At 48.2% G+C, this 25,672-nt stretch overlaps 1 protein-coding gene across 20 annotated transcripts in view; it reads left to right on the top strand.

Annotated features, from left to right (window-relative positions):
• Positions 1 to 25,672, top strand: part of MPP4 (MAGUK p55 scaffold protein 4) — a 233,797-nt gene that overhangs the window by 85,753 nt on the left and 122,372 nt on the right. For all 20 annotated transcript variants that reach the window (XM_069615485.1, XM_069615497.1, XM_069615487.1 and 17 more), the window contains 2 exons: positions 21,418 to 21,499; positions 22,817 to 22,902. In XM_069615485.1, the coding sequence (XP_069471586.1) occupies positions 21,418 to 21,499; positions 22,817 to 22,902 (168 nt within the window). The remainder of the gene's footprint in view (positions 1 to 21,417; positions 21,500 to 22,816; positions 22,903 to 25,672) is intronic.

Raw genomic sequence — 25,672 nt, 5'->3', positions numbered from 1 at the left:
TATCTCACATTACAACTTTCTTTTCCAGAACACTATTAGTGTACAAAAAATAAATGACATCCCCGTAGCATATCCTTGATTTAATAAACTGCGGTTTAAGCAACAGTTTCCTCAGATTGGCCTAGTTGGGGCAATCTTGTAGTCCATCATATCAGATGTTCCTTGAACTGTACTCTTCTCCATTATATGAGCAGCCAATCAAAGTAAAATATGAATTTGCGTTCTTAGGCAAGGAGATGCTATTTGCTCACGGTAGATCTTGCAAACCACAGGGATTTCCACCTCCTTAATATACAGGCTCATGGAAAATAATCCTGCAATCCGTCAACACTTGCTTATTGGACTAGTCTATATTTAACAACCCTGTAATTTCTAATAAATTGGGTTCTCTGCTCTTCAGATCAGGACATTCAAAGTCCCATTAAAGAAGTATGGAACGATCCGTGGCTGGAAGGGACGCATTCCTTTAAGTACAATTGTTAAATTAGGATTCTGTTTATTTCGCAATAGCTTTTTAAAATCATATTTAATCAGGGCTATGCAAAGAAGTCCTGACCCCGCCGCAAGATCTGATGCGCATTCCGTGGACCAGGGCGTTACCAGGCCCTGTGGACCAGTACTCCTCGCATTGACTACCCCATCAATGGATCAGAGACATTGGGCCTCATTATAAGTTGGGCAGTGTGGTAACAATGCGTCAGTAAAACTGTTACTAGTGCATTACCACACCACCCAAATACGAGTTTGGCAGAGAGGTGGAGGAAAAACCTCTAGCAAAATGCCACCTTACCACCAAAATGCACTCATTCCGGCGATATTACTGCCAAAAACCAATGGGGACTAACACTGCCAAACCACCACTTGTAATCTGGCAGTAATACCGCCGGACCAAGTGGTGGTAACAGTAATTCCGTTTAATGGTATCTCACTGGATTTACTGCCGAGATGCCATCAAACTTGTGATGAGGGCCATTATGTTTACAAGAGTATGTGTTTTTTCACCTCTCCCCAAATCTGATCCAGTTCCCCAATTGTTTATAAGGCCAGTGATAACACCATTTAACCCTTGTGCAGAAGACCAGAACAGTAATTGTGATGATGCCTAGGAAATACGAGCACTTGGCCGTTGTCATTAGCATGGTGTCAAGGCTTCATATTAAAATTATGCAGCTGTGTGAGCACCTGGACCAGGGCGCAGCACTTCGCCACTCGAGCCCTTTTGCTGAGGCATCACGTAGAGAAGTTCCACCAGAGCTTCAGCAGCAGTCACCGAACCCCTGCGGAGGGCAAATGCGGAGCAGCACACAGAAGGCAGGACATCTTCCTGACCTCAAAATGGTCTGTTTTCCATTGAAAGGCACAGTGGTATGCGCTTACCCCACAGCTGAGCAGAACGTCCACCTGAAACAATACCATGCAAAGGAGATCCAATGGCATTCTTTATTCTGTGGGGGCAGGTCATTGTAACTGGTTATTTATAACGCGCTTCATACCCAGAGGTTTCTAAGCGTGGACCCGAGAATCGAACCCGTGTTGCTGCGCGTCGTCTTGCTTCCAAGGCAAGCGCGTTGCCCCTGAGCTATCCTTCCGGCCCAGATACAATATAAATGACACAGAGACCTCAGTGGAGAGAGTGGACACAAAGGCAAGAACTAGAGCAGCGAGACCCTGGCAGTGGAGAGTGAGCCACCGCAGGCTGGAACAGCCAATGGAGCCGAGAGGCCCAGTAGAGCAGCCATGCTGTCTGCCTTGGGCGTAATTTTAGCGGGGGACAGGGATGTTTGTCCCCCAACTTTCATGGCACACCATGTTGTCCCCATTCATTTGGCAGGGCACCTTTTCTTCAGATGTAATGTCCCCCCCAACATTTTCAGCAAAGTTACTCCACTGCTGTCCGCCATTACCCTGGAGGTGAATTTGGAACTGCTATACAGAGGAAGATCAGCATCCCGGCCAGACGGGAGACACCTGATGCATTACAGTTTACTTGTCCTCTGCCCTTTTGCTTGAATTGCTCAGAAAGAGGAACACCCATTTCAGGGACCCTCCCGGCTTCTGCTACTTATGACCTCTTTCGTTTGTGCCCGCTGTCCCGCCGCCACGCTTCCATGCTGGACCTAGTAGGCCGGGAAGAACACACTCTTCTCGGAGGCATTAATATCTATGCTATTTCATCTATCATATCTGTGTTCTTGTCAGACACTGAATGACCTATCTTACCTATGTCCTTCAACCATGTAACATGTAACCACTGAACCTGTAACCACTGATAGTAATCAAATGCCTTACGGCATTTCTTTTCCCGCACTTGCATCTGTAATGTCCTATGTTTATGATTACTGCGGGACACCCGCCTGTCCTGTTTCCATGTTGTTCGGTTTGGTCACAGGGCATGTCACGTGTTGGGGGTGGGGTTTCCGCAGGGGGCGCAGTTTAATATTATAGAATAAAGAGGTGACATAACCTTGCTCCGCGTCCCTCGTTTTATTGCTGGGCCTATGTAGCATCTACTGTATATTGACTTGATATGCCTACTTGTATCTCCACCGTAGCCCCCTGCACCATGGGGTGAGGCTTTTTCGTGCTGTGCCATACAACCATACCCTATTCTGTAACATCATGCCTTGTCCTACTCATTGTGGACTGAGCTACTGTACTTGTAACTGTGAATAGCGCCTAGATGCCTCCGGGCTTTGTGCGCTGCTATAAATGTAAAAATAAAATAAAATGTTACCAATAAGGTTTTAAAGTGCAAAAAGTCATTAAGTGCACTAAAGTGCACTAAAGTGCAATGCTGCCCCACACATGCAGCTATTTCCCATCTGCTTGATTATGTCATGACAGGTGAGACCATTCATCTACACCGACCTGAAATCTGCCTTTCATTGGTTGCCCATGACAGTTCATCTGCAATGGCAGCTTGGGGCTCAGGAGGGGGATACCACAAGTCTCATTTCACATCAGCGCACCCCCATTCTACGCCAACATTTCCATGGTTACATCTTTTGCCAAGGCTTCCTCAATTTAATCTACCAGTCCCTTTTACCTGTAGACATTAGACTGCTATTAATGTAATTAAAACAGGCACTAATCAAGGATTTGATTAAATCGGTGTCTTCATTATTCCAAATGGAGAACTATAACAACACTGGCTGCATGGCCACCAGATAGTCCACAAAACGCATACCTACCTCCCTGTGCATATATATAAGTTCCTTTTCCAATACTCGAAGGTAACTACTGATGGCATTCCCTTTGGCCCCATATTGCAGCTCTATATAGACCAATTGACAGGGAATTCGCCCTATAAAGCTAAATAAGATGGTCAGCAGTGCAGATATTCGGATTCCGCACATATCGTTCCAATTAAATCGCATGCCTAAATAATCGAAACTGCTATAGGGCATCCCCTTTTAATAATCATAATTTAGCATTTATATAGCGCTACGAACCCTCGGGCATCTGAGCGCTGCTTATTATTACAGTGTGTGGTGCTCCTTTATCGACCTCGGAAGGATGAAAGGCTTAGTTTATCGCTGCTGGGATTCGAACCTGTGTCAGCGGACTCTGCACAGATGTCAAAGCGAGCGCTCTACTCGCTGTGCTATCGGACCGGCTCTTCATTTATCACCATCCGTTTAAATTCCAGACATTTTCATTCTGGTCTCTGGCTGAGATATAGCCCTCAGTGGGCTTGTGGCAACTAGATTTCCTTTCTCGCTGGCCTTTGCCAGGGTCTCAGATAAAGCACCAGCAGGTTTATGCTAATCCGCCCGCCTTTGGCTTTAGCATTCTGCAACAGCTGAGTGGCAGCTCTCAGGAAACATATGGCCTCAGTAAGAGTTTCCCGGAAAGCCGCCAGTAATTCCGGCGGGATACCAGGAAACTGCCCTTACTGTCTCCGCCACCTAATATTACGGTCGGGCGAGTGCCGGTAGGATCCCATTCCCATGGAGTCCGATAAAACTCCATGGGATGGGATTGCCGCAATTGGTAATTGCAGCATTTCTTCTGGACCGGCACACTTGTAATGAGCCCCATAGAGTTCTCTCCTTCTGTGGCTCTGTAGCTTCTTCCTGTGCCTGGAACTGGAAGTCGTCCTGGTTCTGCCATTTCCTACCCTTACCTAAACTCTTTTAAAGGGCGAGGGATTATCCTGATTACTCAATAATCCTTTGAATTGGTTTCTCTATTGCCTCAGTTTTCATGTCTCTAGGGATGGCGCTGCCCGGTTCCTCTCCATTCCCTCAGATGTTTCTCCTCCCCACCCTGAGAACCCAGGCACGATTATCGTTCTTCCCCCTATTCTGATTGGCCATCTGACTATTGTGAGGAAGTCCCTTGGGTGCCCATTGGGGTGAAGAGTGGGGTAGCCATGGGGAGTGGGAGCTGCCACTTTGGGCCTGGGGCTGGTGTCTGGAGGAGCCCTTGGCTTATCCCACCGCACCCCGGTCCTGTTGAATGGGCCTTCCTTGTCACAAGGAGAATTCCCATGGCCTGCTCCCGTTTAGGGCCACTAGTGATATGAAGGTCCAGTTTCAAATAAGCTTCCATCCATTTGAATAAGTGAATTCCATGAATCCCTCAGCAAGGTAGGACATTTGGAATTCCTAGTTTGATATTATCAAGAGCGCAGAGCAGAGACGAAGTACCTGTGTTCACTAACTGATCAGTTTGGGAGGAATGGGGATCAGAGAAGTCCAAAAGCAATTAGAACGTGTTTACTATTACCTGCGGTAGTCGGCGTGCTTGGGAATTTTCCCACTTACTAGTCCCAGTCCATAATCAGTTAATCGGTTCCATGTCATTTCATCGCCTGCTTTTTCATCCCCAGGCTTTTAAACGTGCACATTCCATCGAATGTGCTCATGTTTTTTATTTTTTTTATTTTGGGGGGGTGGAAATCCTCCACCCACACTTATTATTATTGCCCACCACCCCCTCAAAAATTCGATGAGAACATTCGATGTAATGTGCACGTTTAAAAGCCTGGTGATGAAAAAGCAGGCGATGAAAGGACGTCGTACCAGTTATTCAGATCCACTATCCCACGCTTTCCTGCACAAAGTGAGATTCCAAGATGTCGGCCAGCCTCTATGAAGGCTTGGGGCTCTCAGCCATTGATGATCCCGTTTCAGATCACAACACCCTATACATGAGAAAGCCATTAAGAAAAGACTGTTTGTGGCCCAGGAGAGTGTGGGTGTTTGGCGACATTGGAGGTGCTGTATGCAGGGTGTGGGAGCTGGACAAGTGAGAAGCAATCTGGAATGGGGAGGCCAGAGAGGAGGAAGAGGACAGCAAAGAAGTGGTGATAGCTATGGAGGAGAGGTGATCAAGAACATGAGGAACTTAAGGGGTCAGGAGGAGAGAAAGAAGGAGGAGTGGCAGAGTAATGAGAAAGGGACAGCCAATGAGGAGAGTGAGAGTAGGGTGGAGCAAATTGGCCAGGAGGTTTAGGAAAGGCACAAAGTGTGGATGGGACAGAAAGCACTGGATGAGGTTGGGAGAAACTTCAAAAGAGAAGAAATGGAGAGATATCACAATGGTGGGGCGGAAACAGATTGGGAGAAGGAACAGGCACAATACATGATATGATATGAAAGGTGATTTATAACGCGCTTAATACCCAGAGGTTTCTAAGTGCGGACCCGGGGATCGAACCTGTGTTGCTCCGTTTGGTCTTGCTTTCGAGGCGAGCATGTTGCCCCTAAGCTATCCTCCCGAGACATGCCTGAAAGAAGGGAAGTGGTGGGGCATGTAGGCACAAGCCTGTGGCAGAATGATGATGGGGTGAGAGTGGAAGGCAGTGGAGAGGGAAAGAGAGGAGAAGTATGGAAGGCATCCTTAGGTATGAGGTTGTCGTCGTTTGTCACATGGGTAGAGGAAAGTGGGGTGTTGGTGAAGAGGATCAGCCCCCAAGACATGGAGAAGAGGTACCATATCATACCAAGACTGCTGACAAGTCCAAGTGGCCCAACCAGTGGGTAGTATCTGGGGTCTGGCGGCACTCAGCGCGCCCTCTTGCTGATGCCAAGGCCTCATACCTCAGTTCTGTGACCCAGGTGGGAGAATCTCCCAAGAATCTGAGAAGCAAAGACAACAAGCAGAAGACCGAATACGAAGAAACTAGACCTCAAGAAAGAAGTGCAATCATACTCAAAGCCAAAGACCATCGGTGACTGGGAAGTGACACATACTTCCCAGAGGGGACACCAGATTTAGATACTTTGCATTGCACCAGGAGACTTGTTGTTTGAACCCAGGAACTTCAAAACCTACGGAGAAGCCACCGCAAGTTAGGCTACTTTACATTTAGTTGACCCCAAGCCTTGTACCCATCGCAATAAACCGGGTAGTTAAACCTGGAATCTCCTGCGTCCTTCTTGCACCTGTTAAACTGGTTCCTTGCAGTGGTCGAAGTGAGCGGGAGCGTTTGGGAGTGGTGCTCCTCTACTTTTTTAAATTAAGTTTTACAGCTCCTATACTTTTATTTTAAAAAGAAACCGTTCCGGAATGGTTTTGTTTTAAAATAACAGTGTAGGAAGAAGTTGAAACTTGCACTTTCAGTGCAATGCACTGAACATTCCCTTAAACAGCAGGCGCATGTGTTTGGGGGTTTGTATTGTGTGTGGGATGGGGCAGGGGAATGGGGTTTGTGAGGAGCAGGGCAAGCTGGCAGGGAACATGTTGCCGAGCACTCAGGGGTTAAGGAGTGCTGCCCCCACCGTTGTGGGGGCGGAGCCATGTTACGGCGGAAGGCTGGGGAAAGGGAATTATGGGTAAGGCGCGCGAAGCGCCAGTCATTGTAATGCAGGGAGAGAAATAAAGAGGTGTTCACTACTCCGGTGTGCGCGTCCTCCTTTTCCGTGGCCGCTACCCAACAACACTGGCGACGAGGTCATCCCCGTGCGCCCACAGAGTCCTCCTTTCGGCAGTCCGCCGTCCTTCTGTGGCTTTCTGCCACTTCCCGCCCTGCAAGCGCGTTCGAAGCATTTTCGGCAGTCCGCCGTTTTCCTCCGTAATCTTCTGCTGCCTCCGCGCTGCAAGCGCATTTGAAGACGTTCCTGTGCCTCCCTCTGCCGTTTCACCTCCTACACGGGCAGCAACTACAGGCCGCTTTCCGGGAACGCTGCAGTTGTCCCCTTTGCCTTCCATCTTGCGCCATATCTAGAATTACGACGCTGGATCCGCCTGGTTGTTCACACGACGATGAACGCTCCAGGAACTGCCCAGGGGAGCCCTAGCCATCTACTGCGGGCCCCCCCCCCCTACGTCGCGTGCTGGCAAAGCCTGCCCACGCCCTTGGAAAAGAAAAAAAAAACCCCAATAAGGACATTTTGGCAGTTTTGAAGCAGGGACGTGTGCCATCCCTCTTCACACCAGGCAGGCCACGCTCCATCAGCATAACCTAACCACACACAAGTGCCGAACACATCTCCTGGCATCATGAGCACGCCGGCATCTGCCTCAGGGTCCCACCCTGGGTCACCTACACCAGCCCATATCGTACAGCCAATTCAGCTGCGACTTCACCACCCTTCACCATGACTCTACAAGCCACGAAGGTGCCCAGATGGACTGACTGGATGGAAGATTTCCAGCACTACGTCAGGGGGTCTGGTGATGGTAATTCCCCCAATATTAGGGACATTTTCCTCAACCTGGTAGGGGGTGAGATAAAGACTGTGGTCAAGACCATCCCTGCAGCTGAACAGAATACTTTCAAGGACTTGATCAATGCTCTAGATAGACTCCTCATCATAGAAGTTAATCGTGACTATGAACGCTATCTTTTCAACAAGTGCACCCAAATGCCACAAGAGACAGTTGACGAATTCATAACCCGCCTAAGAGTGAAAGGCGCAAATTGCCAATTTGACGCATTCTCGTTGGAGGAAGCCATAAGATTAAGGGTCATTGAAGGCTGCCTATCCCCTGCTCTCAAAAAACAGCTCCTGAAGAAACCCCTCACCATTCAGGAAGTGAGCGAGCTCGCTCGCATACATGAAAGGGTTAATGCCCAAGCCACATCAACGGGAAACCTGAGTAACCCCAAGCAGGACACAGCGGAACTGGTCGCAACCATTCAACCATCTTGCCTAGGTGACAGAGGGCCACAGTCATACAGAACTCAAACCATCCAAACTCCCCGCCAACAGAGACAGTGTTATCGTTGTGGGATGTCGTTTCCGCATGCAGGCTCATGTCCGGCTTTATCACAACGGTGCACGAACTGCGGGAGAGAAGGACATTTTCACTCGGTATGCCGGGAAGGCATACCATTTCCCCCTGCGAGGCCCCAAACGCCTGCCAGGCTAGCTTTCCGTCCGCCACCTCCACGATACTTTCAACCCAGGTACTACCAACAAGGTCACGGACAAAGGCGATATGTCAGGGCCATCGACGAATAACAAACACCGGGGTATCCACTACAGCCGGAGCAGGCTGATCGAACCAGATACTTCACGGATGAATATAATCATCCACCAGAGGAATACGGGCCTGAGACTCTCTACCAGGAGGAGCAGGGAGCCGCATATGACATGCCATATGACCTATATGACCATGACGAGTTTGTCAACCTCATACTTGACACTGAAGAGGCCAGAGAAGCCCCAAAAATCTGCATCAAAATGGGAAACAGACAATTCCAGTTCATGATTGACTCTGGCGCTACCGTCAACATTATGGGCGAGCAGGACTATGCCGCACTACCAGACCCACCGGCACTCGAACACTCTCGCTCAAGGATATTTCAGTGGGGAGCTACCACCCCCCTACCGACAGTAGGATGTTTCACACAACGCCTTCTCCTAAATGGCCGGAAAGTCGATACAGCAATACACATTATCCGGTCGCTTGCCAGAAGCCGATGCCTACTCAGCTATCACACGGCATCCCGTCTAGGCTTGACTGAAATACATGTGAGGCCGGGAGACTCCATCACAGCGACCTCCGAGAGCGTAATCCCGAGAAACACAGTTGGCTCCATCGCATGCTACCAGCCGCAGAACCTGGTCACACAGTCTGACATCACGAGAGAATTCCCCAACCTCTGCACTGGGCTGGGCAAACTCAAGGCCCCTCCCATCCGGCTCCACATCGACACATCAGTGAGGCCAGTACCGCAACATCCCCGGAGAGTAGGCTTCCACCTGCAATCGGCTGTATCAGACGCACTCCAACAACTGCTGGCGGATGGCATCATTGAACCAGCCACAGGCCCAACACCATGGGTCTCCCCGCTCGTGGTCGTACCCAAGGAGGGAGGAAAGATCCGTTTGTGCGTGGACATGAGGGTGCAAATACTGCCATTCAGCGTGAGAGGCATCCGGGCCCATGCATTGAGGACATGATCGTGCAACTGAATAACGCTCGGATGTTCTCCAAACTCGACCTCAACCAAGGATACCATCAACTAGAGCTGCATCAGGAATCCAGGCCCATCACGACGCTTGCGACCCACAACTGTCTCTACAGGTACCGGCGGTTGAACTTTGGAATCTCATCAGCCGCGGAAATCTTCCAGGAGGCCATCCGGCAGGTGATCAGACCCATCAAGGGCACACTGAACTACAGTGACGACATCCTCGTCTTTGGATCATCTAAGGAGTCTCATGACAAAGCTCTACTTGCCGCGTGTGCAGCACTCCAGGAAGCGGGCCTCACTCTCAACATCGCCAAGTGCCGTTTCAGCAAGACAAAGCTGACATTTTTCAGACACATCTTTTCCAGCGAAGGAATGATGCCGGATCCCGACAAGGTTGACACCATTACCAACTTGGATGAACCGCGTCAGGCTGCAGACGTTCGCTCGTTTCTCGGCATGGCTGGCTACTGTGCGAGGTACATACCACACTATGCGTCCCTTACCGACCCTCTGCGGAAGCTCCTTCAGAAGGAAACGGTCTTCGAATGGACCCCTGCGTGCAACCAGGCATTTTCCAACATCAAGCGTGCCCTGATGGAAGCACATCGCCTGGCGTATTTCAATCCTTCTTGGCACACTGAAATAGTGGTGGACGCTAGCCCAGTGGGCCTTGGTGCCATCCTAGCCCAAACCAGCGGGGCGGACGTCCACCCGAGACACTTGGTCGCCTATGCAAGCAGAGCCCTGTCCACCCCAGAACTGGCTTACTCCCAGGCGGAGAAAGAGAGTCTAGCCGCCGACTGGGCGTGCGGACACTTCCATGACTTCATCATTGGGAAAAAGTTTACTTTGGTTACGGACCACCAGGCCTTGCTATCGCTTTTTGGCAACCCGCACACCAAGATGCCCCCTAGAATCGAGCGGTGGGGAATCCGTTTACAAGAATACGACTACAACATCGTGCATCGACCCGGCGGGTGACCTTAACCCCGCGGACTACCTGTCACGACACCCGGTCGGGGCTCCACTAACCCGCGAAGGAGACATCGCCTATGTACAATACATTGCATCCAACTCGCTACCACCGGCGCTATCCCTGGAGAGAGTTGCCGCCGCATCAGCGGCCGACCCCACCATGGCTCTCGCCATCAGCCTCACACTGACCAACAAATGGAGAGATCACCACAGGGCAATGCTGGCACAACCAGGGGTGTGCAAACAGGAAATTGAAAGGCTAGCCAGGGTACATAGCGAACTGGCCGTCAAGGACAATGACATCCTCCTCAGAGGCTGCAGAATCGTCATCCCTGCCACGCTCAGGAACGAGGTAGTCAGCACAGCCCATGAGGGACACAGAGGAGCGGAGAACACCAAAAGACAGCTCAGGTGCCATATCTGGTTCCCGTTTCTAGACGCAGCGGTAGAAGAATGGGTGAAGAACTGCCATGCCTGCCAGTGCACGGCTCCTGCTGCGGAACATCCACCCCCGCTCCAACACACAAAGATACCTGAACGGCCGTGGGAGCGTGTAGCCATGGACTTCTATGGGCCCACAGAGGAGGGTGACTACCTCCTGCTCCTAATAGACGAACACTCACGTTTCCCGATCGTCAAAACAGTCACCACCACCGCATTCCCTAAAGTAGCAGCGGCAATAGAGGAAGTGTTCAGCGATTGGGGATCCCCAAAATAGTCAAGTCCGACAACGGGCCCCCGTTCAGTGGATACGAGTTTGGAACACTAGCAGAACACCTAGGGTTCGCACACATGAAGATAACTCCTCGTCACCCACAAGCGAATGGGATGGCGTCGATCAAGAAAACAAGACAAAGAGCCAGAGTAGAAGCAGTCGATCCACACCAGGCACTGTGCCGACTCCTACGGGACTACAGAAACACTCCTCACGAAGCCACCAACAAGACACCTGCCGAGCTGATGTTTCGATACAAAGTGCGAACCCGCATACCGTGCAATCCATCTGAAGAGGAGCTGCCTGACATGGACGTGCTCCGAAGGGACGCGGAAGCCAAGGAGTGAGCAAGACGAGAGACAGACGCTCGCCGCCACGCAGTGATACAAGATTTCCACATTGGGGACGAAGTACTCGTCCAGCAACCAACGCCCAGAAAGACAGATCCGCGGTTTGCTCCAAGCCCAATGAGAGTAACCGCCGTGAAAGGCACGATGGTGACGGCCGAGGATCAAAGCAGATCTGTCACCAGGAACTGTCAACAATTCAGACACTACACCAGACGAGAGGGAACAGAGCCGTTTCAGCGGTCGACCTCTCCAGAACCACGAGAACCGCGGGATGACCTGTGGATCCCTCCGGGAGGAGACCCAGGAGAGACAAGCGGGGAAGTGAGAACCACGGAACCGCAAGAGGCAGGTGACCAAGAGGAGAGGCCACGGAGAGTCGTAAGGAAACCTATGAGACTTGTTCAAGAATGTTGATTTCTATGTTTGAATATATTGTTCGGGGGTGATGTTGCCGTGCACTCAGGGGTTAAGGAGTTCTGCCCCCACCGTTGTGGGGGCGGAGCCATGTTACGGCGGAAGGCTGGGGAAAGGGAATTATGGGTAAGGCGCGCGAAGCGCCAGTCATTGTAATGCAGGGAGAGAAATAAAGAGGTGTTCACTACTCCGGTGTGCGCGTCCTCCTTTTCAGTGGCCGCTACCCAACAACAGAACATAGTTCCACTACTTCTTTTCTTACACTTCGACCACTGGTTCCTTGTATGTGGTATCGCTCACTCCAACTTTGGAATCTACGGTCCTCTGCTGATTTGTAGCATGCGTTATCAATGTGTGCATTCCTGCATATGGCTCCTGACGCCCTTTCTCTGACACTTGGTATTTCATGTCGAGCTCTATTTTATTGCTGTACCTTAGTTTTGGCACAGTATATATGCTGTTATAGAAAGAGCGTAACATTTAAACTCAATTGGCAGTAGAATTTGGCCAGAGCATTGGTGGGGAAGCCATCACACCTTGCCTGACTTCCGTCCGTACCGGAAGATGCCATCACTTCCTGGAACATCTAATTAATGGAAATGACAGGTGTGCTGTGGGAGACTGCGCTACCTTGACAACATTAGTGAGTAATGAACCTCCCAGATCCCACTATTCATCTGACCGGTGTAATTTCAGATACAGCTGTCCTTCCTCGCTGCAGCCCGTAATGAAACTTCTAGCTCTGTAAATCTTCCAGCCAGAGGCTACATTACGAGTGCCCGTTCCCATTTGGAGTACTTATGTGTATGTGTGCAGTGTTCAAGGTTTCCTTAGCTTTCACTTTCTCAGTAAGGTCTAGGAAGTTGAACTACGAGGTCCAGCATGCATTGCTTACCTTGTCTTCCACTTTCTCACTATGCTCTGGGAACTTGCACTCGATTTCCAGTGTGCACTGTACAGCGTTTCTCTTCCGCCTTAATCCACTTTAGGAACTTACAATGCAAGTTCCAACGTGCAGTGGTTTTCTTCAATGTCAGTTGTTTAATACACTACAAGTTCCAGCTCACATGTATTCTCTTTAATGTCCCTTTCTTAAAGCACTGTTGGGACGTATACGCCACATTCAGGCAGGCCCTGTCCCGGGTCAGTGTCACTTTCTCAATGCGCTCACATTGCTGTTTGCCCCAGTCGTAGGCTCTTTTTGCCTCTTTCTAATCTGTTTCCTGCCTGCGCACCTCTCCGAGGGCTGAACCGTCACTCACTGTTGGGCAACGTCCTTACTCTCCTCGTCTCCTGTTCTGCTCTCCAGTCTGGGTCGGTGTCAGGGCTTGCTCCTCTTAGCCGTGGTGGTTGGTGTTACACCTTCTCTTGCACCTTCTCTCAGCTTTATCCCGGTTGCTGGTTTGGCACGGATTCCATCTCACCCTGGCCGCTGCTGAGGGGCTCTGTGTTAAAGATCCTCCGACCGACTCTACGCCTCTTGGCCTCTTCTGACGGATTCCCCACAGTCCTTCTGCCCCTCCTGCAGGACAGAGTTCTCAAGACTCATCGACTTTACCCCTGACAAATATTTTTCCTTCTCTGTTCCATGGTCCTTTTCTTCTGGCCATGGTGCTGGGAGCCAGATCACCTGACCATAGTCATGGAAAACAGACATACGAGATGGTATTCCACCACCACATGTTAGAGCAGTGGTCTTCAAACTTTTTTGGCCTGGGCCTCCCCAGAGCAAAATGTGGGCAAACTGGCCCCCCCCCCACCCTAAAAATGCCAAATGGACAGTAAGTCCAAATGGCTATGAACTATTGCGTGCTGTCACCGCACCCTACTCCCAGTATAGTGCCTGGGCTCCCCTACCTGCTCCCATTACAGTTTCTGGGCTGACTCATCCCACTCAACCACAGACCCTGGGCTCTCCCCACCCTCCTCCCACCAATGTCCCTGGGCTCTCCCCGCCTTGCTCCCACCACTATGTCATGGCTCCCCCATCTTGCTCCCACCACAGTCCCTGGGCCCGTGCCGCTCCCAGCATAGTCCCAGGGCCAGTGGTGACTGGTGAATTTTTGAAGTGGAGGGGCATAAATATTTCTTCCAGATATGCCATTGCAAGCAAGCATAGTGAGGGAGCCCGAGCCAATCAAGAAGGTTCTTTGCAATTGGCACTGCGGGGCCCAGGGTGCAGGCATGGTACTTTTTACTGGACATCTATCATAGATGTCCAATAAAAAGATGCCATCTCTATCCCCAGGGCCTCACACAATCAATGCGATTATGTGTGTATGCAGGGCACTGTGGGGCCCGGGGGGCAAGCAAAGTATTTTTTACTGGACATCAATGAAAGATGTCCAGTAGAAAAATACCATCCCTGTCCCCTTGGCTCCACAGCGCCCCAGAAGGAGAGCTTAATATGGCAGGTGGGTAGGGGGATTGTGCAACAAAGGCATTTTTTGAAATGCCTTTATTGTACAACCCTCCCACCCCACCCAACTCGCCAAAATCAGCTCCACAGACCAACACAAACACACACACACACACACACACACACACATTCACACCGTAAACACTCTATCATTCACACAAGCATCCATCATCATACACTCACACACAAAACAAGCATACACACATCCATACACATAAATAAATAAAAGATAATTGAACATAAACTTACCTTCTGTCCCGGCCCTGAACTTTCCTCCCCAGCACTCCCGCTACTGCATCATGAGCAGAAATAAGGAAGCAAGAGCCCTGCTGGGGCCGGAGTGTGGAGGCTGAAATGCCCTGCTCCTACCTGCTCTGTCTGTATGTGCGAGGAGTTGCAGGAGCCCCCCTTCGTACATACAGACATGCAGTTCCCCAGCCAGCACTTACAATGAGCTATCCAAGGCTGGCGAAGCAAAGTGCTCCCAGCCTTGCATGGCTCAGTGAGCATGTGCGGCTGGGGAACTGAACTGTCAAAGGGAAACAGTGTTTCCCTTTAACAGGTCAGTCAGCCCAGCAGCGCTCCTTCATTTTTTTAAAATTTCAGGCTGGGGGTCTGCATCTCCCCCACCCCCGGGAATGCGGCAGCACTGGGGGGGGGCATGTCCCACAGTTCGAAAACCTCTGTGTTAGAGAGAGCTGGGGTCATAGAGAGGGGAGGCAGAATGGTACACTGCCCCTAGACCCTGCTGCCTTCTAGTGTGACCGAACTGGGCCAGGTCGGAGCTTCCCAATCAGCATAGGCGATCAAAGATGACAGGAAAAGTTACATGATGGGCAGCTGTGTTCCTCAATGGGGACAGACAAATAATATTTAACTACTTTAATTTAGAATAATCACAGTCACGCAAATCTTTCGGGAGAAGAGCCAGCAGCTTTGGGAAGCGAGTGGTAATTTGTGCTACTTCATGCAGAAACATCAACTCATAAAATAAAACGCCTGATTTCCAAGGGAGTACAAAAAACAAGAATTGGCAATGGCAACAGTTTGGGCTTTTGTGTAAGCATGGGAAGGGCACTTATGGTGCGAGTACCTGGGCATCTAATAGGAGTGCCTGGCAAATGCCTAATACACTAATACACAAGCCAGAACTGTTGGCTTTGCCATTGTTTGTTTTTAATTGGAATACGGTGAAGGAGACAAATAATGCTTCTAAATAGAGTGGTCGAAGGCAGACCTGGTTAAGACATTGTTATTACACCAGCAGCAGTTTACAATGCCAATTAAGTCATTAACTCTCAGAAGACTGCTTTGAAAAGACACTGCCAGGCACTTTGAGTGCATAGTTTGATGGTGAGACTTGAAAGCAATCTCAAAGTGTTTCCATGAGAAGGTGTTTTGGGTGGGATAGGGCAGGAGATGGGTGGGAAAGACCATAGGGATTAGCATGGCTACTGGCAGTGAATGGATGGGCAAATAACCAAACAACAGCTACAAGCTTTGTGTCCCTCCTTATCTGTCATTTCTCCCTATCTGTACTCTAATGCAATAGTTTTGGCTTATAGGTGGTGCTAAAGCGCCACCTAATAGGCCAAACTAATGAGTCGGGCAACTGGAGGTCGAACATTTGTGTCTGTTGGAAGCCTCATTTCTTGATCTTTTGTAGGAACACTGGTGCATTAACAGTAATTACAAGGATTAGCAATTAAGTGACGGCTGAGTATGACTATGTGCAAACCTGCGGGATGCCAAGCAAGGCTTTCTTCCTGTAATCCAAAGTGGAGAAGAGGTTACAAGACACTTTCAAACGTAATGTACGAATAGGATTTTAAAGAGGAGGACAGGGAAAGTAAATATAGACATGTATGCATTGCTACCTACTTCTCAGCTGTCTCTCTAAGTGAGGGTCAGGCATTATTTTCAGACTGATAATGTGTGCATATTACTGTGTCATCAATGCAGAGATCCCTCCACTGGTTGATGGTGGAGGATAGAGTCAAATTCAAAATAAAAAAATTTAAATGCCTGAGAGGGCTTGCACCCGATTACCTGGCTGCAGGGTCGGATTGGCCCACCGGCCTTTCGGCCCGTGGCCTGGCCGAAATCGTCCCAGAGGAGTGGGGGCTGGTTTCTGGCCACTCCTGGGCCGGTTTGGAGAAAAAAAAAAGAAAAAAAAACGTTTTTCTTTTCTAATGTTTTGTTATTTGAAAAAGCCTTTCATCCTTCTTAGGTCGATAAATGAGTACCAAAACAGGTTGGGTGATATTGTATGCATATTTGTTCTATGAAAAAGAGCTTAAGCGTAAGTGCTATACAATAACATATCATCATTTGGCCTTGGACTTCTGCTTGCATTCACAGTAATTTGACAATATGGATATTAATGATACATATGGTGATCCATTCTTGTATGAAATGTATATCACATTAGTGAAATTTAATATTTTTCCTAGTGTTCTTAGGAACAATGCCATTTGATGCCACTTCCTGTTTTGTCAAGGGGTGAAAGTCGTGTTTCATCACTTCCCGGGATCTCACTTTGCGATGGGGTCAAATGACATAACTTCTGGTGATATCATCAGAGGTCAAGGGTCGTGAGGCGAGGGGTGGGCCACTTTTTTGAGGCGAGGGGTGGGCCACTTTTTCTTGGGTGACCGGGCCTATTTCTTGTCTCAGTCCGACCCTGCCTGGCTGACAAAATCATCATGTTATACCATCCAAGAAGAAACCTGCGCTCGGAAGATACATTCTTGACCTGTATTCCACGGACCAACTGTGTCATGAGAGGAGACAGAAGTTTTGGAGCTTTTGGGCCCAAAGTTTGGAACCAATTCCCACTGGAGATCAAATGTGTGAAACTCTAGATCTCTTCAGGAAGAGACTAAAAACCTTCATATTTCAATAAAAAATGAAAGTCTAATATAAGTAAACTCCTGCTGTTTCTCTTTCTGGATTCACGTTTAGTGGTCATCTGCGCCCGAATACGGTTTACTCTGTCTGGTGCGTGTAATAAATTAATCAAAATCAAATCAAATGTGTGTCCTGTTTAAAAAAAACACGACGACCGATGCATTTGACTTGTTAATTGGAAATTGTTACTTTGCACCACTACACAATGTCAATCTTTTCAGCGCTCTAATTTTGGGGTGCATTTTCTTGTTCTTGGGGACACCCACCTGCCTCGCAATTTTAGGAAGTAAAAAAAAATTAATTTTGGGAAGAAAAATATGATTAGCTTGCATTTAAGTGCTCAATCGCTGGTGTATCTAAATACTACAGTGACAGAGGAAGCAAGTACCCCATTTACACAAATGTGCCTAGTATACTATTAACCGTGGGGGATGAACATTCAAGTTGGTCCTGAAGCTTTTTAACCTGGGGTCTACAGGATACATGCAGATCACTGCAGCAAACACATCACACTCTGAGCTACTTTGCTATTATTGGAACTCATTTGCTGCAGGCTACACCTGGATCCCGGCAGCAGGCACATTCACCCCATATGCTATCTTATTGCGATTTGGACCTCTGACCTTCCTGTCGTATGCACAACTCTGTAGCAAGTGCATTAACCCCTTTACCATCTCACTGGTATTGGATTTTGCAACATACAAATAATATAATGCTTGGTGTTTTATGTGTAGCGCAAGCAACCACATTCCTGCGGTTTCAATAGGCTTTAAATGACAGGTGTTATTACTACCCTATTTATGGTACTCAATGTACCGACCTTGGAAGGGTGAAGGGCTGAGTCGACTCGGAACCTATGAATTGGAGGCTGGCCCCGTTACCCTGTGAGCTATGCGTCTGGACATGTGACACAAACATACCCCCGAGGCTATTTCACTGGCCTTGCACATACAATCTATTGGATTCCTAGTCATTTCTTCGAAACTGTAGCATCGAAATGCCACAGCATCAAAACCAAAGCATCGTTTACCCATGCATCGATCTCTGCAGCTGGTGCGTTATCCTGCTGAGCTATCGCACTGGGACTGGTATCTGTGATCTGCACGTGACATGTGTCTCTGCAGCATGTGCTCAATTTACGAGCCTACAGTCAGTGGGCCTCATTAGGACCCAGGCGGTAAGGGGTTTACGCCGGCGTAAACCATGGCGCCCCTTACCGCCTGAGTACGAGTTCCCGTAGCGCCATGGTGATTTTTACGCCTGCTTTTTGCAGGCGGTAAAAACCATGGCGCTACGGGACCTTGTTGTTAATTACGCCACCGTAATTTACGGTGGCGTAATTAACGCCTTCCCCACTCCCATTATGCCCTATGGGGCCAGAAATGGGAATGGGGAAGGGTAAATGGGGATTGGGGACTTACCGCCCCGCCAACCTCGGAATGGGGCGGTAAGTCCGCCAACCCCCATGGCGGAGTTGGCAGCTTAGCGCCATGGACCATGGTGCTAATAGCGCCATGGTCCTCCGCCAAGGTCCTAATGAGGGCCAGTGTATTGAAGGCCCTTTTCATGCATCCCCTATATCCCAGCTCTTTTAGTAGTACTGGGAGTGCTGTTCCTCTTTCCCCCATTCTGCACAGTACTATGTATGAACACTGGGGTAGACAGAGATTTAGACACAATGCTCATAGTGGATTACACGGAATTCCCCTCAGGAAAGTATATAGTAGCCATTATTATACGTGCCGCACTCATCCAGAACACACAGCTCCGCACACAACCCTTGCTCCCTGTACAAAGACCCTGCTGCATGAGCCCTGTATACAAAAAGGGTCTCAACTACAACAGTGTGCAGAAACGCGCTATGCCTGGCCTCTACTTCCCACTCTCGGACTAACCCCAACCAGTCACTTCCCAGGTCTGGCTGACCTGGGGGACCTGGGCTGCAAAATGGTGTATATGTGCCCGGTGACCCCGCTGGCTCTCAACACCCCTGGAGAGAGCACTTCATTGAAATAATTAAAGCAAAAAGATTAGCAGGTCCCAAAACAAAAATCTGGGATTTCAGCTAAGAGTGATGGACAGCACGCAGCAGGGCATTGCCACCTGTTTTCATGGAATAACTATGCAGTGTAAACTGCAAGGCATCCTTGTCTCGTGAGGATAGCTCAGGGGCTACGCGCTTGCCTTGGAAGCAAAATTACATGGAGCAACACAGGTTCGATACCCGGGGCCGCACTTAGAAACCTCTAGGTACTAAGCGCGTTATAAACAACCTATCATATCATATCCTTGCAGCGGTGTTCCTAGGTCTGGAAATTATCCGGGGCTACACAAGACTATAGCACCCCCATGCCCACACTGGCGATACCTCTGCATCCGTGGCGGGCTTGGCAGTACCATTCATACATGGGAAGGCCTTCTGGCTGAAGCGGTAGGCATTGGAACCATTGGCTTTCAGTGGTAACCCTTAAGTGGTATGGAGTATCCAGTGGTATGAAGTACACCTGTCCCGAGGGACTCAATCGGCAACTCACAACACCCAAAGAGACAGAGGAAACACATCTGGGGTTTCTTGGTGGTCGGCGCAGTACTTCGGGGGGCACTGCTCCTTTTATGTTTTTGGATCAGGCAGATTTGCATGTAGTTGATTGGGCCTCGCAGATTACAAAAAGTGTGTTGGAACGCGACAAAGACGGTCTATATGCTCAGCAACCTACAAGGTAGAACTGCAAGTGCAGGGTACGAAATTGAGATTCGATTCGATGAGCAGGAGGTAAAACCCACTCCTGGGTGTCGGGCATCACCCTGTAGGCATTATTTTATGAAACATTGGGTTTAAATGTATATTAGATTTGTTCTACGTCTTCTTTATTAAAGTTCTCAAATACTCAAAGTTAATGTCACATTTACATGTTTGGAAGGCACCAGTTGGCCCTAGGAGCCAAAAGTAGCTCCTGGTAGCTATTGGTTTCAAGCTAACCAGGCTCTACTATGCTATAAGCAGGAGCTAAATAGCCCCCAGCTCCCCCCAGTGTCGAACCCTGAAGTACTGTCGTCATAGTAGTAAAGTTTGGAAGGAAATACAAAAAGACCTGTTACAAACACAGTTGATTCTTCTACCCTGTCCCCCCCTCTGCTCCCTCCATCCTACTTCTGCAGGAGTCTGTCCTGATACATTCTGGTTTAACCATCACCGTCTTGTGGCCAATGCTGGATTTGACTTTTATGGACTTCATTGATTCACGGTGTGTCACTCTTTCTCATGGTGGCCCTGAATCATGCTGTTCCCATCTTCATCTTGTATCCAGGCTGGCAACATTATGTGTTACTACTGACTTCTGCAATTGTATTTGCTCTCCCCTCTTGCTTCTCTGCTCTTTTTGACTGCTTACTCTCTGTTCTCTCATCCTCTCCCCTTTTCTATCTCCCTCCCTTACTTTCTTCTATGCACTTACTCTATCAGAATTGTCCCTGGGCCTAGTATGATAGCAACCTCGTCTGTCTCCCCCCCTCTTCCCCTTACTTGTTTCCTCCCCAGCCCCCCTCCAGCACTATCTGAAATGTTGTCAGGCCTAGTACGATGGTCTCTTGTTTTGTTCCTCCCCTCCCTTTCTGTACCCCTCACCCTCACCTTTTGTTTATTCCGGCTCTATCAGAAATGTGGTCAGGCCTAGTACGGTAGTCGCCTGTCTGTTTCCATTTCCTTCCCACTCTCCCCCAACCTTCCTTATCTATGTCTTAGCTCTTGCACTATCTGAAATGTCGTCAGGCCGAGTACCATAGTTAATTTCACATCCTTACTGTTCATGGACTGTAAGAATGTCGTCGTATTTTCCCTTGTTCCCTCCCTTGCCTTGAAGCGCTTTGAAACACATTTTGTGTAGGCGCTATATAAATGAGCTATCATATCATATCACTGAAGAGGGCTCAAGATCGGTATGGAATGCAGGAAGATGAAGGTATAAAAAAGCAGCATTGTGTGGCATTTTATAACTGGACTAACATGGTACCAAACCTTTCTTTACACTTAAAGATGGAAAGGAAATGGACAGCCTGGGTGGGCCTTGCAGCCTATGCAGCCATTGTAGCCTTGCATTGGCCCCATGAGATATTTCTTTTGGAACTCCAGGCCCTTCACTACTGGCCTTGTATCATGTGCATATTTTACTCCCCCTCCAAAACTAGGCCTTGTTACAAAGATTCTGGAAAAGAAATGCCAAAATTGTTGACAAGTTTTTTCAAATCTTGATTATTTTATCAGGGTGCCACCATTAAACGTCATGAGATAACAGGAGAAATCATGGTTGCTCGTGTGATCAACGGAGGGTTGGCAGATCGAAGCGGTAAGCAGTCACAATCTTAAAATATCCAGTGGTGGTAAGGAGACTTGCAACGGTATGAAGCACAGTATGCTGCCCAGTATCACTAAAGTGCTAATGGGTGATGGGCCCAGCTGAGAATCCAGGGCTCTCTGCAATAGGGACCTATAAACAGTCACCAAAACCTAGTGGCTGAAACTAGGTCACCATCTAAAAATATCCAGTGGTGGTAAGGAGACTTGCAACGGTATGAAGCACAGTATGCTGCCCAGTATCACCAAAGTGCTAATGGGCGATGGGCCCAGCTGAGAATCAAGGGCTCCCTGCCTACAAAAAGTCACCAAACATAGAGTGGCTTAACAGTGTGAGTGAAAGTGCATTTTCATTGACCAACCAACAATGGCGTACTTTGCAGAGAAACAGGTGGTGATTTTGCCCCAATCAGAAACAAGAATGAGAGAGACTATGCATAACCAGCCTACAAAGACAGGCCAGGCACATCAGCAAAAATAATGTAAACCCCAGGCCCGCTTAGGGCAATGATGCACAGCCAGGTCACACCCATCCTCTGCAGGTCCTCCAATCTGAACCCTGCTTTAGAACAACATAACGGTAAAAGGAATTCACACAGTTCACATCGAGGCAGGAAAGTGGTGACATACACGATTGCAGCCTACTGAAATGGGCCAGGGACCATTGGTATTTATATGAACAATAGAGATTCCAATTTTGATCAGAAATCACTTACATTAACACATTTGCAGATGGCAGAGACATTCCCTGGAAGGGTGCCTTTACAATAGCACAAAGTTGAGTACCAGTGTGGAGGCAGTTTATGAGGGTGTGAACACAGTTACATTAACCTGGAAGGGTGGGGCAGGTGCTTCAAAATATATAGTACTGTACAAATATACAGTACAAATGTCCGTCTCAGTGCTTAATTTGTAAGAAAATAAGTGGCAGGGCCCAAATATTTTCTAGCATGCTTGTGACACTGTGGGCGTGTAGTTCCTCACCATTTTACCACCACCCACAGCTGCTCCCCACAGTGTTGGCACATTTAGTGTTAAACTACAGCTCGCACCTGCTGATCGGGGTTGATGGATGCTCTGGCTATCATTACTCCATAATCAATCTGAGTCTGAGACAATAAGTGCCGGGGCTCAGAAATAAGGGCCTGGGTTGAGCCCTGGTAAACCCCCCTCCATCCCGCCCTCACAAATTAAGCACTAATCAAGCTTCTCCTCTTCCCTGTCTCTTTTCATGTCACAATGTGTAAGTGATACACTCCAAATTAGGCCGAGCGAAAGCCTCCTGATCCTCTCCTTTTGTATCTCGCAGGATTGCTCTACGCAGGAGACAAGTTGGTCGAAGTAAACGGCGTCCCAGTGGATGGACTGGAGCCGGAGAATGTCATCCACATCCTGGTATTTTAGACATTACTTTTGTGTGTCTGTGTCCTATAACAGTGTTCAGTACAAGTCCTGTGGTATTTTGGAAATTAGCATAGAGCATTAACGTTTTGATTAGCACTTTGAAGCATAGCCTTTGTCAGGTTTCCATTTAGGGATGAGGGGGGTGGCAGAATAATTGCATAGCTTGTCATTGTAGCCTACCTAGAATGCAGCAACCAGAACCGATCTCTGGAGTAATGGGCCCTTTCTAAAGCAAAGCAAGACTAGGTTGCTCCCTAAAATGCCTTGTACAAGAGGCTACATATAATCATTCAAAGTTTACAGGAACCGGGTGTTAAAGTGGGAGGAAAAATCCTGCTTTGACGGGGCGTCAAAAATATGTGCAACAGCACTATCTGAAACTGCAGATAAAAATGTACCACACAATGGCATGTAGGCTGAATGCCTCCAAAATCCTTTGACCACTTTCAAATACATGTCTATCATATTTACCATATAATAAAAGGCCAGATGTATGTTTGTCCAAAGCTGCCATGCGCCGCTTCACCTTTTATTACCGCTAGAGGGAGCTGTTGCCTTACGCATACAATAATAAGACTCCAAGTTCATCTTCCAGGCGAACAAAATGTGTATTTCAACAATAACATGCAATTAGCTGCAGAAACGGCCCAAGAAAGGGTTACCGCTTTGACAGCATACTTCAAGTTGGATACACTAAGAAAATATATACATTAAAAAAATATATAAGTAAAAATTAATTTGAATGAGCCGGTCAATGGAAATTTTACAAGAAAAATGATGGGAAACCTCCACCCAACACAGCTTTGGCCCGTGTACACAGGCCTTTGCACTAGTATTGTTCATAAGATGCTTTCGGTATAATTTTCTATGAACCAGATCATACAAAAATAAGTGTTTAAAATCTATACGATCCGGGCCATTTCAATTTTTTGTGATGGTGCACAAAACCGAATGCATTTAAGCTGGTACCTGCAAGAAGCTGGCTGATTCCATAAGGACCTTTGTGAATGGCTCCTGCCAGGCATCTATATGGAGGGAGGCATTTACGAATGCTTTCTGAAAAGGGTGTTCAAGTAACACGGAAACGTGAGTCCCCTTTGATTTCTGTGTTACTTCTACACCATCAGCAAAACATATTAAAAATTGGGAACATCATCTGCAGAATTGTTACCCGCTCCGGTGCCCCCTCTGGCAATGACCAGGAAACCAGAAAATGAGATTCTATGAACCTTTGCTGCACATTTTTCGCTGAATGAAATTTTGCTGAATTGTGCACCTTTTTGGGTGGCAAAGCTTGGGCGCAGACCCCCATATATACCCTACCCCCACTTAGCATATGCATTTTGCCGCAAACAAAGTGCAAAAAAACCTGGCGGAAGTGAGCTAGACTGAAACTGAGACTCATCATGTAATAGAATGGTCCACCTGTATGCCTCACATATTGACGTTCCCAGGCGACCAGTGGAGCTCTTGTGCAGCTGCCACCCTTACCCTTTACTTACAAATACTACCACCAAACCTACTATGGGAAGCAAACCCTGTCTGTCCTCAAAACCTCTGGACACATTCGGGTGCTGGTGTGTTGCTCAAACGTCACGATTGCTAATGTTCCAGCGAGCACACAACACAAACCCTGGGGTGTCTGCACGAAGCAAACCATGCCGAACTTGTTCCACAACCAACCACATAACATGTAACTACACATGAAAAACACATTTCTATTCTCGGGGTAGCACCAGCCACCAGCCCCACTGCACTGAACACGAGCAATTCTAATTCCCTAGTTCAGTACTATCATTTGATTCTAATGTGAAATGTATTGCTTTTTAAAATATCAATCTGATGGCAAAACAGTTTACCTGTTACCGCTGGTTTAACTTGAGCCGCTTACACCATATGGGTTTACGGGCATTAGCCTGCATGCGTGAGCCACAGAACAAGCAAAGCAAGTTCAGAAGTTGAGTGGGAATACCAACTGACACCATGAAGCACCAACACCTGTTGGCGATATACAATGGGAATGTTTTTCATAGCAGTCCGGTAGGCATCAAGAAGATGTCCAGAGAAACTCATATTCAACCACTGGACCCGGCATAAACCATTTGCAACAGGTCAAATGAAACTTCCACCAGGGTGATGTAAACAGTATCTGTATTACTTGGGTATCAGGTAATATTATCCCCATAAATAATGTTGCGATACATATAGTCGCCGGGAAACGGCATAGGTGACATTATTCAGGTGGATGATATGTGGGTAAATGGGAGCGTGGGTTGCGGGGGTGTCCCCCGCTCCATTTAGGTTCCATGGGGTAATATCGCTGCAAAAAACGGCCCCATTCTTGTATGCCGACATTTGTGCGGGGATATTGTCACATGGGACCATTATCTGGCTATGACAAAGTCACTGATACCCCCAGAAGCATAGTGTGATTCCCCCCAACGTTCATAATGCAACTAATGGAAATATATAAAGCAAGAAAAAGGGATTTGCAGCTACGAGTCTCCATTTCATAACACAGCGGACATTTTGAGTTGCCTCCATTTGATATATATATGTATGTGTGTTGAAAGCCACTAAATACAATATATAGTGTTGTGTGTGACCCACTGACACATTTAGTCACCTTGAAACACTTGTGCATCTACCATTCTGCCCTGGCGGAAACAGTAGATGACCAGTTATGGCTGGGTTCTGCTGGAACCAGTTGCAGGCAGCATTGTGTTTCTGGACATTGGGTCCTATCTGCCAGCAGAAAACC

Source organism: Ambystoma mexicanum, chromosome 9, assembly GCF_040938575.1.
Source record: "Ambystoma mexicanum isolate Mex_15411 chromosome 9, UKY_AmexF1_1, whole genome shotgun sequence".
In the NCBI taxonomy this organism is placed as follows: Eukaryota; Metazoa; Chordata; class Amphibia; order Caudata; family Ambystomatidae; genus Ambystoma; species Ambystoma mexicanum.
The sequence above is the reverse complement of the archived record's forward strand: the minus strand, read 5'-3'. Positions and strand labels throughout refer to the sequence as shown.